The sequence below is a fragment of the Nyctibius grandis genome, chromosome 8, assembly GCF_013368605.1.
Source record: "Nyctibius grandis isolate bNycGra1 chromosome 8, bNycGra1.pri, whole genome shotgun sequence".
Classification (NCBI taxonomy): domain Eukaryota; kingdom Metazoa; phylum Chordata; class Aves; order Nyctibiiformes; family Nyctibiidae; genus Nyctibius; species Nyctibius grandis.
Genome location: NC_090665.1, coordinates 209,255 through 229,577, shown reverse-complemented (window position 1 = coordinate 229,577; position 20,323 = coordinate 209,255). Strand labels below are relative to the sequence as shown.

The 20,323-nt window shown below is 40.3% G+C and overlaps 1 protein-coding gene across 1 annotated transcript in view; it reads left to right on the top strand.

Annotated features, from left to right (window-relative positions):
* The window catches only part of WWTR1 (WW domain containing transcription regulator 1), a 54,507-nt gene that overhangs the window by 11,413 nt on the left and 22,771 nt on the right, over positions 1-20,323 (top strand). Inside the window, exon 2 of the mRNA XM_068406790.1 lies at positions 19,276-19,412. Coding sequence (XP_068262891.1) covers positions 19,276-19,412 — 137 coding nt within the window. The remainder of the gene's footprint in view (positions 1-19,275; positions 19,413-20,323) is intronic.

The following is a 20,323-nucleotide window of genomic DNA, read 5'->3' as shown; positions in this document are numbered from 1 at the left end:
AAGTCAGGAATGCCCCTCGAGAACTTGTATTCGCTATTCCAGCCCGTTGGTTCCCTAACAAAAGGCTGACGTGCTCTCATATGGGAGATGCCACCCACAACGCATTGTCTGCACGGCTTTAGCACTGGCTTGCAGGAAATTTTCTTTTGCAATCTGTAATGTCTTGTCTGTGGAAATGATGTATCAGTTTTACAGGTCGTGTGAAAATTTTTCTCCATTAGCTACAGAGGATTAATAAGAGTATTTCTTACCCTTTTTTAATAGTCCAAATATTGTTTCAAGTTTTTATTTCAATTTCTTATTATCTGATATGGCCATATTCCTCATTTATCCCCATGAGGCTCTCAGAAATCACTAGATGGTTTTCAAAGTTGTAGATTGTCGTTCATGATCTGAGAGGTGACAAACTCCCCATAACTTCTGTAGGCAACAGTTTGTTTTAAATGCTTAACACTTGCCAGGATGAGACAAAAGTTTACTTTTCAAGGTTTCTCCCTTTGGATTTTCTCTTTTTAGTACCGAAAGTAATGATTATTTTCTACTGCAAACAGCTGAAGCGAGGGGATCTGTGTACTGATGTGTTCAGTACCCGTCCCAGCATGGAGACCTCTTAGCTAGGGCTTTCACCAGATGTGCTTGGCTTTTGATGTTAATGAAAATAACCCTGTTGACATGATGAATAAGCTGACTTTGTTCACTGATGCCTCCGTTTGTCTCATCCAGCCACAGCATATTGTTAGGGAACTCCTATTCAACAATGACTAGAATGTAGGGGTTTTTTTTCCCCTGGATTCTGTGTTGTTATGAGAAAAAATAATTATGTTCTTAGCATGCTGTAATAGTTCTTGCCTCAAAATTTTACTTTTCTGGGGTTTCTTATTGCTCAGATTTCCAGTGTTTGTTTGGTTTGGTTTTTTTTTTCCAGAGATGAAACACATGAACACAACAAGTATACACAAACCCAACAAGTAACACAGCCAACAAAATGTACAGTTTCTTCTTTGGAGTATCCCTCTCTGAGAGAACAGCATTGTTATTTTAGGATAGGCACAGTACTTGATATGATGGAACTGTTATAATTAATGTAGTTACTTCAGGCTACCGAAAAGGGACTTTCAGAAATGCTTGATCATTTTCCTAAATTTATTAAATAAGTAAATAGCACATTAAGAGGTACACCACTGGAGAAGATGCTCTAATTGATACTACCTGTTTTTGCTTTAAACAGAATTAATTATTGTGGACTTCTTATGAACAGAAGAAAGAATAAAACTAGAAGAAAAAGGAGCTAAAATATGTGTAGAAGTTTTACTGTTCAAGTTCCAGGGCAAATACCAATCTAGCGTTGATAGAAGCAGTGTATGGAGTGTGGACCCTGCCAGCAGCATCTTGAAACTGTAGTGCAGGAATGTAGAGGGGTTTGTAGCTGACCATGGCCTGGAGCATGCAACACCTTGGAAGTGCATCTGCAGGTTACAGGGCCAATCATCGTGCTGCTTTGGGGTGAGAGGAGCATAAGCTTGCATATGAAATAAATGGGGATGTAATGAAGACACAGGAGCACTGTCAGTTTCCATTTTGTGCTATTTTTCCTGTCGACACAGACATGTGTTTGCATTTATTTGAGTAGTTCTGGGGTGCTGTCTGGTTTGCTTTACTAAAAGCATGCCTTTTGCAGAGGGTATTGTCTCACGGACATTTCCTTTTTCTGTCAGGATGGCCTCTACTAGAACAATATTTTCAGTAGTCTTTTTTTATCTTGGAGAAACAATGTCTGATTCGTTTTTCTAGAAAAAACAGGAAGCTGTAAGGAAGACAGACTGAAAAAGAAATGCATGCTGCTACTTACAGTTTAATTTATACAGGTGTAAAGCAAACTGGAAGTAACTCTTTGTTAGATACTATGGGGATAGTACAGTTTTACCGTTTTCCTCACATTATCTGAGCCTCACGTGAAGAACAATTTAAGGTGAGCTTATTAAAACACAAAACCAAAAAACCACCTACACATAGGAAAACCTCAGATTAAAGCAGCTTCAGCAGAGCAGCCTGTGTTTTGAAAACATCCAGTCTCTGCACCCCTGTGAGCTGTTACCTGTCCCAGTGTTCAGTGCTGCTGCTGCACTGTGGCTGGTCCAGTCGCGCTGCAGCCAAGTGCTCTTCAAAGCAGAGGAAACACCAAATGGGGAAACCTGAGTTGGAAGTTCTTTCTGGCCTGTATGAGTTTGAGATTTCCTTGAAATGGAATTACATGATTAATGGATAAAATGTTACAGTTAATTTCAGTAGACTGAAAAAAAACTGCATATTGATAATCACGTTACTATGCATGGCTGTTTTTGCTATAGAAATGCTAAAAGGCAAATCCTAAAGGCAAATTCTTCTCAGATTTACATACAGAACTGTTATTCTGGCCTTCCTGTAGGGTGGAAATACGGATGTTTTGCACCTTTAAAAAGCAGAATGACTGCGTGCTGAAAGGAAAGCGGAGTGTTAAAAATCATATACCACAGTAGCCACTGCAGCAGGATGATGGTTTTAAGTATATGCAATCCCAAGCAGTAGCTAAGTGATGAGGTGTTGATACTTGGGTGCTTCGCTGGTACTGGTCTAGTACTTACCTTGCTGTGCATGACCTGGTCCGCCACTCCGGTACCCTGGTTACTACCCTTTGTCCCTGGGGGCAGCAGTCTGCACTGTTGCAGTGTATGTTGGTGAAAAATTATTCCCTTAACACAAGCATTGTTAAAGATTAGGCCTTTGTGTTCTAATAGCCAGGACAGTGGAAGGAAGCTTAGAAATCTAACGGGAATGCGTCCTAAGAAAAAGAAAAGTCAAGTTAGAAAACTTATTTTATTCTCATGCTTTCGCCCTCTGACAGATAGAGGATGAACTCCCTGACAACTGTAATGAAGTCGCTGTACTGAAAGTATGTGAAGGTCAGTTTTCACTTCTGCAGATAAATAAAATACTCTGTGGAAGGATTATCTTGACTGTATTTAAAGAGCGCTTGCAAAGTGCAGAACCGTCAGAAATTAATCCGTGTAGCTGAAGTCTCTGCCTTTGAGGTAGTGCTGGGAGAAACTGCAGATTTATGTCCAAGTGGGCGGTGCCGCGTGGTTCACAGCCTTTGCAGATCCATCGCATAGAACAGTTCCAATATATTGGATAGTTTGTAACTGCCAACAACCTGCTTGACTGGTACCAGCTCAACTCTCTTGGGTATCTTGATCCCAAGCTCCAAAATTGCTTTAGGCTTTTGATTGGAGAACACAGATTTTCTCATAATAAATAAATCTGGCTATTTTGAAGTCGTATTTTTCTCTTGATGACTGTACTAGGAACAACAGGGAAGAAAAAAGAGCCTTAACTACAATTGCTCTTGGGGCCGTACAGAAAGAGCATATCACTGCAGGAATTCCACTCGATACACACATGACATTCGTCCTGACTTTGTGCATCAGGTGTTGCAGCTTGCCTTCTTAGACAGCGTTTTAGATACTGGCAGAAGGGGAATGTTTTCTGGTCAGTCAATGTCCAGCCTTTTTACAAAAAAGCGAAGTTGCAAAGGCTGCTTTTGGTATTTTACTTTGGGGTCTTTGGGGCGAAGCTATGCCAGTCTTCAAAATTTTAATCGATGAATGAAATCTTGCATAAACCACAGCTTAAAAAAGAAGTTAACTGCTGAGAGATTGCAGTTTACTAATGACTCATTCCTTTGAGTCATTTGAATGAGTATTCCTTTGATAGTGTAATTCCAAACAGGATACACAAGAGTCTTGACCCACCAGATCATCTCTGCTAGACCTAAATAAATCCTGCAAACTCTTCCTTTATACTGAGTTCTCATTTTTAAAAACATTTATTTTATTTCAGCTTAAAATCCTGGTAAGATCACCTCAGTGTGAAACATTTAAATACAGGTATTTCAAAATGAAGATGAAAAGCTTACCGATTTGGTTTAATTTTAAGGCAATTTGGATTTTACAGGGCAGTTTTGCTTTCACGAATATTAAAGAAGAAATACACGATGCAAACCATATGTAGGTTTGTTAAATTGTATGGTGAGTTGCTTTGAAAGGAAGATCATAGGCGTGAGTTTTATTCCAAAGGAGGGCTTTTGTGGAAAAAGTGTCTGTGTGTTTTAATGCAATCTGCATGCACAAAGTAGGCAATAGAAGTACTATTTGATACAAAGAGTTTTGCCTTTAATTCATGTGTTTGGAATTTAAAAAAAAAGTTATTTGTAATAGAGATTAATAGCAAACTTTTAAAATAAGCATAAGAAGTTGATGACAAGACTGTCTTTTAATATATTTCGTAGTGGATTGTTAGTCCAACATGACTGTCTTTAAAAGACAGGTTTCCTTTCAAATAGACAATGTTTGATCGGAATGTTACTACAGTGTCAGAATAGATGGCAACTCCTTACGTTCAGCTAAATCTTATTTCAAATTCTGGCTCATTTTAAAATTCTCCAGTTGCGTCCAGGGAGCACCAGTGCAGAACTGTCACCCTTCCTCAGCCGAGGTCAGCTGTCAGCTACCAGACATTGTTTCTTTATTTTGGAAAGGTTTTGTTTGGGCAAAGACTTGGTCTTTTAACCAGATCCTGCTTTTCATCTGTTTTTCATGGCAAACGACCACATTTCCCAACCATTTGCAAACAGCGACTGTCTGGCAGGATTTCCTGGATACACAGTGGTTTGAGATTGGAAAGGCCCACTTTCTGAACTCTAGTGATTAGTGTGGTTATTTGTACGGCCTTTTCTTCCATGGGAACTAATCAGCTCATCATATGGAAGGTAGAAATAGGGTCCAAGAAAAATTAATCTGCTAGCTAATCACCTCTGCCCTGAACCATTAAAGAAAAAAAAAACAATGAAAATAGGACACCTCCTGACCTCTGTGTACTAAAACTTTCTGAAGAGCTGGAACCAATATTCTGGGAGTCAAAGTTTTGAAGAAACTCCTGAAAAAGTTATTTATAACCTGATCCCATTTTTGTTTAGTAAAACGAGGAAGTGAGGTACTGAGGACCTTGCAGCACATAACCCATGAGTTGAAGTTGTGTGCGCAGAAGGCAGTGGATAACCAGTGCTGACTGTGAGAAGAACCATTTCTTTATTAAACTTTTTTTTTCTGTTCTGAGCTGACCTTCAAAATTAAAAGCAAAGGGGTAATAAAAACGTGTAAACCCACTGTTGCTATGAGAAATTCGACCAATTTTAACTTGCTTCCTGTGAGTCAGCTCATTGGAAGAAGTGGTGGGATTTTTCTCATGTGCATATGCCATGTAAGAGATTGAACCCTTTGAAATTTTCCCTGCTCTGAGGGAAGCCTCTAAATGGGTAATATGGCATAGTACAGAACATGTTGATGAGAGACACGTTTTTGTCATTATTTCCATAGAATCCATCAGATGTTTCTTCAGGTCCTAAAAGTGAGGGCGTTTTTTGAGTATCAGGAGTCCTAATGGATTTCTTCTTAATCTTACAGGGAAGAGGAAAGAGCTGTGCTCGGTTTTCCTTAGCATACATCGATTGATTTTGGTTGATTGGTTTCCTTTTCCTCACATTATGAGGACTTACGGAGAGGGCAACATTCTGTTCTGTGTTCTGTTCTAGAACATTCTGGACATTCTGTTCTATGTTTATCCTGAATAGTCTTTTGTTCTTTATTCTCAGTAGTGATAAAAATGGTCCAGATGGAGGAAGTAAGATGAAGTCCTGATCCATTCAAATTCATGGGCATGTCAATATTAGTTTAAATGAAGCAGATTTTCTCCCATTGAATTTATTTTACAGAGGAAATGTCAAAGGCATCCTGATACCCTCCTTCTCTGCCCATGCTGGCCAGAGTCTAACTTTTTTCCAATGTATGAATGAGATCTAAAAGGTTGGGGTTTGTAGGGTTGGGGTTGGAGGGGCGGCAAGCTGGTTAGTTGGTTGCTTTTTAAATACGTACGGTTCCTGCACCCCTTGGCTGCGCTTGTCTGCGGGATGCAGTCTGTGTAGTTCCCACGGACGAGCAGGCTGGTCAGCACAGACCCTGGTGCGGGAGGGCAGCGTTCTCAAACCCTGCAGAAGTGCTTGGGCAGTACAACTCCTTCAAGTAACCGCATGTCCACATCCTTATATACATATTGCACATTATAAAATAAATTCAGAAGTGTTTGCTTAGCTTCAGACATGTAGGTTTGAAAGAATGCTGCTTATTCTACACCATGTAACACTGAAAGGAGAGCAGGGACTGAGCAGTGGAGTTGGGTGGTGGGATCAGCAGCATGAGGCACAGAGTCTGTCTCAGCCCCTTGAGTGATTCCATACTCCTTGTACGAGCATCGCTCCTGGTGAGATCAGTAGAAGGTTTGCTTCCACAGCCGTGAGCTGCCCTTCCTTCAGTGTCTGCGTCTGTCATTAAATAGAGCTGCGAAGTAAGGGTGATGCATTGCGTCGCCGGTAAGGTGATGAAACTTCAGCTCTTACGGTTAACAGTCGCAAAGCTGTTCCTGACAATTTTTCATTAACAAAAAAATAATTTTCTAAAATACTGAGAGCTTTGAGGAGCTTGACATTTAAAATAATTGTAGCTACCTCATAGCCACTACTGTGGTAGATAAATATACATCCAAAGTAATTCTATTCACCTGAACAGTTATATCTGTGTTACAATGAATGAAGCTTGTGGCCTAAACATTATTTTTAATTGCTTATGTTGTAACTAAATTATAGGGGGAAATGCTTTTGCCAAAGTAATTTTGGCAAACTAGTTAATGCCTTATTGACAGACGTAAATCTTGGTCTGAAGAATTAGAGATTTAGGGCTTGGAGGAAAAACAAAAATACATGTTTTAGGGTCTAGTTTGGCTCTGCATGTCTGTTGTGCTGTGGCCACTGGCATTCGTATTAAAATATAAAGATTGCTGCCTGTAAAGTTCAGAGAGCAGAAGCTGTTTTGACCTCTTTTGGAGCTTAATAAATACACTGACCTGAAAGCTGAGGTTGTGAGAATGATCTCTGGGTGAGAGTTGCAGTACCAGGAACTGCTGTGCACAACTGTGTGTATTTTGAGCCAGAGTGCTCAGTTTCCAGTGAAGGAGAATCGTCTGTTTGGGAAATATATTCCTCAAGCCAATTTGTGTTATCCTTTGGAAACTCTGACCAAGCAGAACTGGAAAAAGAGAGCTCGTCATAGGAAAAAGTTAGAACAACTGCTGTGCGTTTGTGGAAAGGAATTGCAGAGACTGGCAACACCATTTTGTTGTCTTTTTAAGAAATGCTGGTCCCTGTATGGTATCAAAACCAGCAGGTAGACAGGATTGCAGATGTGCCTGCTTTTGGAGTAAAAGTAATTGATTTTTGCAATAAACACCTTTTACAAAAGTGTGAGTGAATATATTGCAGTGATCTGAAGCTCTTGACAGTTATTCTTCAAATTACAAAGAGAAAACAGTACATGACGGTTAGTTAAGTAGCACAGATAGCAGAGTTCTATTGGTATTGTGATAATGAGTTCAACCCTGTTAATTCTCTGATCAAAAGGGCACCGGTACTTGGAAGAAAACACATTTTTTTTTATGCACATGCAAAATGTACATTGCTCTGGAAGCATTAATGGTGATTTTCTGACTGACTCAGAAAGCAAAACATGAATTAAAAATCTAGACTGCAGAAGAGAACTCTGGGACCAAATTCTGCAGTGCCATGTATTTCTCTGCCTCCGGCCAATGCAGTGGGATACAGAAAATTTCTCTTTTAAAGTGGTAACTTCATAGGGATTTTATGTCCCATTTTGTTGAGTTGTTTGCTTGTCCTACTCTCTGTTCTTGCCCGGGGAAGATTTTGATTGTTTCCTTATAAGTGGATTCTGCGTAGTTGAAGGGGGGGGTTTCTTGTTTGTTTGTTTATTTTTACTGGAATGCAGGATATGTTAAAATAATAACAGCTTGTCTAGAAATGCCAGATTGGTAATAAAAGAGTATTTATTAGATTGGGCTGCTGCTCCCTTTCTTGTTACAAGACATCACCATTTCAGGTATGTGAACCCTGTTTTTTCATAAATGTGGTCATGGCTTTTATATTGGTAAACAGAGGCATTCACAGCAAAACCTGATTGTAGCCCTCTAGCTCAAGTGGAGCACAGTTAATGGTTTTTCATTCTGTAACCTATTTAACAATTTCTGTAACTTCATGAATCTGAATGTCATGTATCTCTCACAGAGGAGTATTGTGTCTTCAGATTATTACATTTTTCCCCAAAAGAAAATAAACATGGTTTTAATAGAATCAGTAATATGTCTCTTTAAATGTAAGTGCTGCAGGCACTCATCAAGTAAACAAATGCATTAATGCCATCATATATTGTATACATTAAAAAATCCCATAAGAATTTCTATATAATAGTTTCATTCAGTACCTTTTTTTTTTTTTTCTCTCAAGAATGGGGATTTCGTCCAAATTCTAAAGGTTAAGTTGTCAGTAGAACTCAAAGGGTGTTTTGTTTCCATTTGTATAACTAGTTTAACGTTTTTTAAGTCCTCAGCGTATACCAACAAAGGAATCAGTCAGTTACAGGGAAGCTTAGCAGGACATTCTTAAAGTTCTCTTCACAGGAGCAAATAATGCTGAAACTAATTCAGGAAAAGAGCAACTTGTTTTACTGAAAAAGTTATTTTAATTAGTACTTAGCATCGGATAATAAATATTCAAATACTTATGTAATGTTCCAGCTTCAAGATCAGAAATTACGATGAACGTGCAGTAGGAGAACAAAGTCCATGGTTCAATCAGTTTAATAATTACATTGTCTCTCCTTGTTAAAGCTTCATGAAATTTTCATGAAATGTTATCGGTGCCTGGAAAAGCAAGTGCCGTGAGTTTTATTGGCTCAGCCTGCAGGTTGAAATACTGTAGACTGTCACTTGAACCTACAACAGTAATGAATAGTTGAACTATTGAATGTTAGGGATTAATTTCTGCACTTTCAAAGGAGGAGTGATTGAGAGATACTGGGTTTTATGTGTTTGTGTGCTTTTAGTGATATAATGAAAGATAAAATCATATTATTTCCAACTGTTGAACAGTATAAATGAAATCAGTAGCATGCAGCTCTAAGTTCTTCGGCCTAATAGGTATTTTCTCCTCATACGTATACACTGTGTGCGTGACCTTTTGCGGAATATTGTTAACATTTTGACTTTGAGTAAGGCAAACTTTTTTGCTTTCCTGATTAACAGTGAGTAATGTCAGCAGATAATTAAAATGCTGAGGTTAGAAGATAATCCTTAGCAGCTGTTCTGGCTGCCTACCACCAGTTGTTTCAAGGGTGTCAGTAGGGGCCACCCGGAGTGCTTTGCAGCAGCTGTAAATGCAGACTAGCTGCACTGGCTTACTACTAAGTGCCCAGCAGTGCTTTGAGGGTGCCCTAAGAACAGGCAAATGTCTTCCATTTAGGAGAAGGAAGTTGTAAAAGTTCTGCATACTAAAATTTTAGTAAAGCATGTGTTCATTGGTGTCTGTGTTTGGTATAAAATGAAAATATTGCTGTAGATTTCCATTGATTTTTCCCGTTCTTCCCTCCTCTGTCAGAAATCACTAGACCACAACTGAATATGAACTAGGCTGAAACTAACCCAGCTGTCTCACAGTTTAAGCTGTTCTGCCTGCAGGGTGCTGCTGAAAGGAGTGGCCTGGTCCTGCCCTCATGTTTCCAAACCTTCTCCGTGTTCTGTTGACCAGCAGTCGCGGGGCTGTGGGGTCACTCAGATCAGTCTGTTAATCTAGCTGAAATAATCAGCAAGGTTTGTTTCCATAGGTTTAACAAGTTGACCAAGGTGTTAATTCATTTCACGTTGCCACGGCATGGCTGTTGGGACTGACACGAAGGAGATGGTGAGAGCGTGCCGTGCCTGGTAGCCCACCCCTTTCAGCGGTGCTGTGGCCGTGAGACCACAGGGATATTCTGTTAGCCAAGCGTGGGCTACCTGCTTGTGGCTTTTTGATGCAATCTACAGGGACTGAATTGTGACCTTAAACTGCCTCATGTATTGTTTGTGATGCAGAACCACAGAAAAATAGAACAGACTTTAAATCTGTTTTTTGTTTTATTTGCAACAGCCCAGGTGTCCCATGGTCTGCCCAGAGGCTTGGAAACGTCAGGAAGCATCAATATGTTAGTCAGGTCACCTGTGCTAAATAGCAGGAAACACACTGCAACTGTCTGATTTTCCTACTTCAAAGTATTGTCCCACGAAAGGAGAATCTTACCCATTTGTCAGGTTTGCCAGCACTCTGTACCATATGCCTGCAGCGTGGCCCTGGGCACAGGCCGGTGCCAGATACTCTGTCTGTACTTTGCCAACCATACATACACCAGTGGTCTAACTCATCCTGTCTGGCTTCTTGTGTAGTACCATCACTGTGGGTTTTTAAAAAGAACTCATTATTTCTTGTATATCTTCTTAGAGGAGATGAGACCCATCTATAAACAAATGTACGTTCCACTTGTGTGGATGAGAAAGAAGGTAATAGCGTTCTTTGAGTACCTGGAAGAGAACCAGACCTATGAACTTTACTTTATATGGTGTTGGAAAGTGTCAGGCTAATGGGGAAATGCTTGTTCTGCAGATAGCGTTCATTTTTAATGTGGTTCTTACAGGTGATAAAGCTGCAAGAGAAGGATGTGAAAGTGTTGTCTCTGGGGAATGCCATTTTGACCCATTATTTGCTAAAAATATGTTTGTGAATTATTGTGTCTTCACAAGATAGCCTAAAGAAAGGCTCTACTCCTTCATCTTCTGTTTATCTGTTTTAGTGCTCTCTGTATGAAAATGGATTTTTATCTCCATTTAACTGTATGAAAGGGTGTATGTGTTTGAGAGAAAGAGCCCCTCGACCTACATTAACCCCCCCTCATCCCCCTGTGATTTCTAGATATGCCAGGCACTCACGGTGATAGCTGAAGTCACTAGATGCAGTGTTTTGAACACAAAAGCGATACCTATTTTGTGAGGTCAAGGCCTAGATGTTTCAAAGTGCTGCCTGAAATTACTGGATACTTCTAAATACGTTGTACTCCTGATCTGTGAAATGGGCACAGCCTTGCAAAACCGAGTGGAAATCTCTGAAGTTGCACTGTGATGATTTACTCATTATCTTTTAAAGACATCTTTTATTACGTCTGTCACAAGAACAGAGTCTGAGAGTTTTGCAGTAGATACGGGATGAAGCTGCATGCTAGATAAAGAAAATATTTAACAGCCTGTCAGTAACTGAGCCTTTGAATAGTCAAGCGCACTTAGGAAGTAGAGCAGGCACTCTCTGGAAAAAAAGAGTGTGATTAGATGGGTAACAGTGGTATCAGCGCAGAACCATGAGAGGACCAAAAGAAGCTAACGCCGAGTGTGTTATTTTGGTTCATTGTATTAAACTTTTCACATTCCTTTTCTGTGTGTGTAATGTAAACATAAGCTGAAAGAAAAGACTAAGACAACTGCAAACCTAATGAAATCGATGTTTTGTCTGCACAGGCTGGCCTGTAAGCTGTCTGTGCCAATAAAGATTGTTCTCCGAACTGTTCTGTGTGGGCTCATGCGAGAGTGAAGCTCGTTGTCTTTAACAAGATGTGATTCAGATCGTAATTTAACTCAGTTCCATTTCCACTTCTTAAGTTTGCAGCTAACAGAGCTGTAAACAAGTGACAAGCCATAAAAATCGGCCTGTCCTACTGAAATGAGTGCGTTATCTTCAAGCTTTACATCTTTAAGAGAAGTGACTCTTGTACATGCTTGGAAGGTCGTTCCACATTGTGTGACTGTTGCAGTCTGCTTAATGAGTGATCGTTATGAAACGTGCAGGTGGGTGCCTGGTGTTAGGACGTGGTGCTGTAGCTTCTGTAAAGCCTTTTCACATTGTCATGAGAGGCAGAACTTGGTTCTTGGAATTTTGCAGACTGTGATGAGAGAAGGGGAGAAGCAGCGCGGCAAAGGAAGAGGAATCCAACTGCGTGCTACAGACAGAACAGGGTATTCTCATACAGTTACTGGACCGTGTCCTGCCCTCCTTTTGTGTGTGTAATGGCCATGGAGAAGACAGAATATCTGCAAAGAAATACAAAATATTTGTATGTCTGAGTTACAATATATCGAATACTAAAGCTTCATCTTTTGAAACTGAAGCTGCTTCAAGTTGAGAATTAACCCATTAGTATTTTGTTAATAATTAAGAAGAGTGCTTAATGGAGGATTCTCGTAAAGAATCTCTTTCAGTACCCAAGCGACCACATAGCGTATGTACAGTTTTCTAGCTGAGACAATCTAAAATGTTTCTCACTTTTTAAATGAGCAGCGAATTCCTCCCCCTTTCAGGATCAGAAAGATGATGGCAATAACTGCAGTGCGTCCCCAAGTCTGCAGAACCAGCAGAGGTTGGTAAAGGGTGACCTTGGTAAGATGTGGGGCAGGGACGGTGCAGGGGGTGATAGGCTGCGTGTGGTCTGGTGAGGAAGGATTTTGCTAGCGGCTGTGGCACCCCCCAGCCAGTCCTCCCACTGGTTCCGACAGCTGCCATAAGCTGCTGTAAAATATCGCCTAATTACAGAATATTCTCGATCCTCTTCATCCCCTACTTGATCAAACTGACCAACTTAAGGCAAGGCATTCGTGGTGGTGTTACAGCGGTGATCCTTGGGGAGCTGTTGGTGTTTCTGTAGTGAATAGTGGGTTTGGAGGTTTCTAAAGTCACTGATAAATGTAACTGCTGTTGGTAAGCATTTAAAAATACTCATTTGGGAGTTAATTTTTTTACCCCAAACAGTATTTTTATTTTTCTGTACACAGTGGGTCTCACCCTTCTCCTATTGAAGTTTCCTAGGAACAGATAGTAGGCCTGGACATCATTTTGAAATGTGTGAGGGAAATATCAAAGACTTTTGTAAGAAAAAAAGGGTATTTTTATATGCACCATAATTTTTTTCTCTTAATTGTTACACAGGACTAGGTATTTGTGCACTTTTTTTTTCCATTTACCTTACAGGGGCAATATCATACTTCTAAAAGTCACTTCATGTGATTTTTGGGGGGTGAATTGGAATCTTGTGACTTACTATTTTTTTAATAAATTAAGACTATACTAAGTAGATTTCATTTCTTTAGATTCTAGTGATGTTTTTTGAATCCTCTGTTTAATGACAAAGAATCTCTGTTCTGTGGTCTTTCCTTTTGTGCGTATTCACTTGCATGATGTCAAAGATCCAGTGTAGTGAAGGACCTTCACGGCCCTTACCCACGGTAGACTGGGGTGTCGTGGCCCCAAGGTGATCTTCTTAAATTTAAAAACTTTCCATCTGTATAAAAGCGTATCTGCTACATCATGCAGCATCAGAGTGCTGTGAGTGGACTCTTTACTTGAGACAAGCTTCCTTTTTGTCCCTTTTTTGTTTACAGGGAACACAGGGACACAGAAAAGGTTGGGCAATGACTTGGCTCCGCTCGCGGCGATGTAAACAGATTTCCCAATGTTTAGCCGCGGCGGCGTGGCCGGAAGCGGGCGACTGGACGTCCTCCAGCACAGCGTGAGCTGTGGCCCTGTTCGGGGCGGTTAATGAGTCAGAACATGAGGGCTCTTGTGCTGATGAATCATCAGCTTCCCTCTTGCCCTGAAGCAGCTTCACTTTGATGTGGCTGGGTCGCAAAATCCACTCTCTCGGTCCGTATGACAAAGCCCTGACAAAGGACCCCATACAAGTTCCACAGTGTCAGCCAAACTCTAAGTTCGTGTTGTTTCAGGTGAGAGCACACTTACGGAATTTCGAATCAGTTCTTTCTCCTCGATTCCCCTTAAACCTTTTTAGATGAGTAGATCTGAATTTCCTAATACTAGGAAAAAAAAATATGGTCTGAAAATAGAACCACTGAGATACATTTGTTGTTGGAGTTAGTACAAGCAGAAAGAGGATTAGTATACTTCATGCTGCTGCTTGCTAGTTTGAACTAACTGAGCTGTCTTGGCAAGGCTGCAGTGGAAGTCGGGGATTAGAGCCTAGCAGTTAAAAAATGCAGTACACAGCAGCAGCTCGGATTCTGGAGAACACGGACGTTTCAAAGTGGGAAGCAGACACCCAAACAGGAAGCACTTAACGAAAGCCTGAGGTACGCAGGTGGATCAGAATCAAGAAGTTCTAGTAAAAGACTGAGTTGTTCAGATCCGAGCTTTGCTTTAATTTTTTTCTGACGAGGGGCCACCCTTAGGATACAGTTTAGTGCTTACTGAGCTTGTGCATCGTAGGACTTCATGGGTGTGAGTGCCGTGATTTGGGCAGCTTGGGGGCAGCATTTGTAATGGCGTGATCTGTGTCATGTTTGACACATGCTTGATGTGTCCCATTTGAGTTGTAAATATTTAATGTTCTTTGATTTCCATGGGAACAGTGTTAGCCCCCAGCTAAGTATTCTTGAAAAGCTTATTTACAAAACTTCTTGTTTGCCTATGAAGACCCCCCCATCAGTCTCATCTGTGATGCAGAAATAGGAGTTAAAATGAATGTCTCCCCTTTGCTTCCTTGTGAATGAAGGCCTTGCTGAGAAATGGCCTGCTCTGGTACTGGGATTTGTAGTGACAAGAAAGGCAAAGATTGCTGCTGAAAAACCCCAAAGTGACAATTTGAATTGTGTTTTGGGGCTGCTTTGGCATGCGTTTGAATATTCTTCAAGAATCTTATGAAAAAAAGTCTTAAAAGTTCGTTACATTTCTACGTAGCAGTTCTCTCTACTTCATAGTGAAGCTTCAAGATCATGGATCAGGCAAGATATCTTTAAAGTTTGGGGCTCCTCCTCTTTGGGTTCATACACATGTAACGGAGACATGTGTCTTCAAAATTTATAGCAAAGAACTGTTTCACTAATTCTCTCCCAAAGTCGTAGGCTGTCTCTTTGGATAATGTGTGTAGATGATGAACAGAAGAAGGCCTGCAATAAAAGAGGTAATAATAGATATATAATAATAGTAGAATATAATAATAATAAAAGAGCAAATAAATAGAGATTTAGAGCACTCATAAAATGAGTCTTTTTCAGAATTGTTCTGACATTGAGTTTCAGCTGCATCTTTGGTCGAGCAATCAGTATAGTAATGCTTGTTACAGAGAGTGTATTGAAATGTGATTGGCACTTTTTATTCATACACATTTTTTAACACAAATCGTGTTATTATTCCATCTCCTATTTTCCTCTCCCTGCCTTTTAGGGGAAAAAGGAAAGTAAAAATGGGAAGGGAAATTGAAAAATATTATTTACGTAACTTTTGATCTATTCTATGAAAAATTTTTGACCGTGAAAAATGTTATCATTTGCAGAAAATTATGCAAAAATTAAAAGCATAAACTAGCAATTATAGAAAAATACTTTTCTTAAGGAAACTTCCCTTACAACTTACAGAAACAGAATATAGCTTTTAGGACCGAATGAAAGATGTTTTTGTGGTATTTGTTAAGTACTAATTTAGACAGATTTAGCGTAACAGGTTATCTTTCTGTATAGATGCTGCTACACCAGAATTAAGTGTGTAAAGTGATCTATAACAATATAATTCCACTGATAAAGCAGGTAAAGCTAGCAGGCAAGTCAGTGCCTTAGGGGACACTTAGACCAGGGGTTTAACTCAGTGATCCCCAATTGTCTCAGTGATCCTGAAAGTTAAATGCTTAATCTTTGTCCAGTACCTGTGTAAAGCTCGGATGTTGGGAGAAGTAAAAACTTTACTGTCTTCCACGCGGGTCACCCGTGTAGTGCAGTTCAGCAGCGAAGGGAAGATTTCTAGCCTGTGTTATTCGCCTGTGTCTGAAGCTTTGTTTTCGGTCTCATTGTTGTAGGCTGTGTGATGTATGCCAAGAAGAAAATCCTTCTGCGCTTAGTAGTTCTGGAAATAATGAAACAAGGAACAGATGGACTGATGCAATCCCAGAAAAGGATATTTAGGGGTTCTCTCCATAGTGTTTTTCTCTCTTGTGTGCAGAAACACATTTCAGAGCTGAGTAAATGGTCTTCGTTACAATGAACTGTACTCGGCACTGGTGAGGCCGCACCTTGAATCCTGTGTCCACTTGTGGGCCCCGCACTTCAAGAGAGATGTTGAGGTGTTGGAGCGAGTGCAGAGGAGGGTGACCAAGCTGGGGAAGGGTCTGGAGGGTCTGACCTACGAGGAACAGCTGAGGGAGCTGGGGGTGTTTAGCCTGGAGAAGAGGAGGCTCAGAGGTGACCTTGGTGCAGTCTACAGCTACCTGAAGGCAGGTTGTAGTGAAGTGGGAGTCGGCCTCTTCTCCCAGGCAACCAGCGATAGGAGAAGAGGACACAGCCTCAAGCTTCGCCAGGGGAGGGTCAGGTTGGACATTAGGAAGCATTTCTCCTCAGCAAGGGTCATTAGCCATTGGAAGGGGCTGCCCAGGGAGGTGGTGGAGTCACCATCTCTGGAGGGGTTTAAGAAAAGCCTGGACATGGCACTTAGTGCCCTGGTCTAGTTGCCATGGTGGTGTCAGGGCAATGGTTGGACTCGATGATCCCAGAGGGCTCTTCCAACCTGACTGATTCTGTGATTCTGTAGTAACAACCAGCTATTAAGTGTTCTTGAATCATAATATCGGTGCCATATTTGAAGGTTCTGTTTCAGACACTCTGTCTGCATGTTTTTTTAATGAAGAAGATGTGTTTGTACACTGCCAGGATGGCACCAAGAAAGGGTAAGCAAGGCCACTCGTGGGTCCTGGCTGTGGCTGCTCAGAAGTTACCGTGTTTACACAGAACATTCCTGTGGGTTTTTTGTTTTGTTTTAAACACAATTGGATTCTTTAAGATCTATGATCCTTACGTTTTTTTGATCAATTTTTCAGTTCTTCCGTAAGTTAAGAAGCATTGCTAAATGATTGTCACTGCCCTGCTTCTGACCTGTGTAATTAAAGTACAGATTGTTTTCTCTGTAAAAAGGATAAAAGAGATTTTGAACAAAAACAGTGTTAGTTTTCAGCTACAGTTCTGTGACTTGTTGCTTTGCATAACGATTTGCAGAACATTTTTGTCTTTTCTTATGAAGACTTCTTTGTGAGAAGGGGCTTTATTAATTTATTAAAACTTGATTGGATATTTTTAATTTGCAACTATTATTTCAAATGAAAAAGGAGAAAATCTGCCAGGCAATAATGTCTTTCTAGGATGTATCTTTAACTTAGAAAAGACTTCCTTGTTTATTGATTCTAGATTATGTGTTTCTTCATGTTTCGTGCTGACTTAATGCTGACTGCCTTGGACTAATGCTGGCTGCCTGGCTATGTCAACAACTAAGGAAAGAAACATACTTCAGGGAAAGCAAATGGCGGAGCTCTTCCTGGTAATCCTTTGTAGGCAGGATGTTGTAAGTGGGCACATTTTAAATAAACAAGAAAGGGATGGAGAATTGTCTCATGGTACAATGTGGAAAAAAGCTCCCTTATAGAACTACAGCTCATTTCATCCTAATTGGGGGATCAGAAACCAAGTGTTTCAGCAGGGAGTGTTGCGCCAAATGTGCTTCTAAAAGAGTGACTATTGCTTGACTCTGGCTTTTGAAGTATATTGAGGATAATATTAACGTAGTGCTGTTCTTCAAAAGTTCTTTTCAAAGTCATTCCTTGGGCAAGATTTTGCCGAGCTGATGACAACGTTTGCTGTCAGCACTATATAGACTGTATTGCTGAAGAATATTTTAGTGACTTCTGTTACCTAAACCCTATATGATTTAAGTTTATCTACAGTTTCAATAAAATAAACCCAATGACCCAGTATTAAAAGTGCAAGACAAAAAAATTCACAGTTACTGTAGTAGACTGCCAGCTGCAACCAAGCATTCCTGCTGCCGTGCTCTTTCCTAAATATCTGCGATGCTGTGAATCTGTGCAAAATTAAAAGGGTGTGATCCCTTTCCGTTGGCATCTGTACAAAACTTCTGGTGAATTCAGTGTTTCAGGGTCAAGGCCTAAATGACAAATTCCATATTTTGATCAATGTCTACCTACACTACTTGCTGACCTACTTTGCAAAGAATAGCAGATTCTTTTTTCTTTTCTCTACACTGCATTTTGCCTGAAGTAATAATAGCACTGAGATACTTAGGTATAAAATATTTTAGTTAAAAACTTTTAAAACTTGAGTTAAAAAAAGTTAATACCTTTCAATGTTTACATGTAACTAAATGTCAAATGCAAGAAAGAAGATAACAAGGAAGAAACACTGCAACAACCAGTGTGTGCTCCAGTGGTTTGCAAACCTCCGTTTTATGAGTTTCCTGGTCATCCGAGTTTCTTGGGCAGGTTTCTTAATTCCTTTTTTCCCAGGAATAAAGGCCCTTTCTCTTGAATGCATCCCTGAACGTGATATTTCAGAACCTCTTGAAGATGCGTCTTCAAGACTAGAGAAGGAGAGCTCTTTGCTGAGCATGTGACAGTCCATTTATTGAACAGGAGGTAGTGCAGGAACAAAATAGGAATGTTTTGAAGTCAGCACTGGCTGTCTTTGGGCTGCTGAATAGAACGGAATAGTTCAGTTGGAAGGGACCTACAAATGATCATCTACTCCAACTTCCTGACCACTTCAGGGCTGACCAAAAGTAAAGCATGTTATTAAGGGCATTGTCCAAATGCCTCTTAAACACTGACAGCCATGGGGCATCGACCACCCCTCTAGGAAGCCTGTCCCAGTGTTTGACCACCCTCTCAGTGAAGAAGTGCTTCCTCATGTCCAGTCTGAACCTCCCCTGGTGCAGCTTTGAACCGTTCCCACGCGTCCTGTCCCTGGATCGCAGGGAGGAGATCAGCACCTGCCTCTCGACGTCCCCTCCTCAGGGAGCTGCAGAGAGCCATGAGGTCGCCCCTCAGCCTCCTGGTCTCCCATATAGACAGACCTAGAGTCCTCAGCCTGGTAGGACGAGAGTAAACGACTTCTGGAAAATTAAATAATTAAATAATCTATTAGGACACAGATTTTCAGTATCGTAATAGAATTCACCAGTTGTTCAAGTAAAAGTAATTATTCAACAGTAGTGCATAAAAAGTTAGAATGACGGGGCAGAAGATCAGAAGAAAAAACAAATGACAAGATGATGGATAATTTCGGGTGGGTTAGGGTGAGATCGGAAGTGTAGAAAAACATGGGATAAGGAAAGCAAATAGGACTTTGATGGTGTTATGCCTGACCATGTATAGAATATACTCGGGTATTTTGTGTTAAGCTTGTGTTTTATCTTTTCTTTCTCAGTCACATAGAAAAAATTACAACATGGCAAGATCCTCGAAAAACTATGAACCAGCCGCTGAATCACATGAGCCACCATCCTGCAGCTACTTCCACACCAATACCACAGAGGTCTATGGCAGTGTCTCAGCCAAATCTCGGTGAGTACCAGATATCATCTCTGTGGCAAAAATACAAGAGAGGAGAGCCACCTTTTACTAATCTGTTTACCAAAGTCATGTTTGCTTCAAGAAGAGTAGCTCTGTTTCTGCTGTCAGGCCTAACAGTATGTTCTCCACTTCCTTTTCTTATCTCTCCCTCTGTAGAGCTGGCAGCAAGTGAATTCGTACTGTTTGAGGTGAAGTTCTAACATCTGATGCATTTTATTTTAGAGCCTCTCTGACAAATTTTTGACGTAGTATTTAACATAGAAAAATACTAAAAGGTCTGTTTTGCTGTATGAATTACCTAAAGACTTCCTATAAATGGTGTGGTTTCATTGCTGTTCCTGATAGCACCTCAAGCTTAAATTTAAGCATCAACTTACATTCCTCTGATTTTGCCAGATATGAGCATTAGTGAAAATAAAGCTGTGAAAATGCTGAAAATTTTAAAGACAAGATGTAAAACACTTTCATGTATAATTAAGAATTACAAATAATCCCTAATATTTCACTTCTGCAGCTTTAGCTTTTCTACCACTCAAGAAAACGAGGAGCGGATAGGTCAGCTTACAGGCTCAAGATGACAAAACTATGTCAAATAGGTAGTCTTAAAAACACAGATCAGATTCTTTTCAGGTTAATTTCGGTAAGTTGGTCTCATGATTTCATGATTATTCATTTGCACTGTGGTTCATCAGGGCTGTCTCTTCACGTACCAAGAAAATGGTAAACATTTGGCTGGCACAGTCACCAATAGCAATAATGAAATATACATATTTACTTTAGTCTTAAATTTGTAATAAACATCTCTGCTGTCCCCTGAGGTAACTAACTTCGTTCTTTCTTCTGCCTTTCTCTCAACAACTGTCCTGCTTGAATACACTCAGTAAAAGGTGCTGGTTATGTTA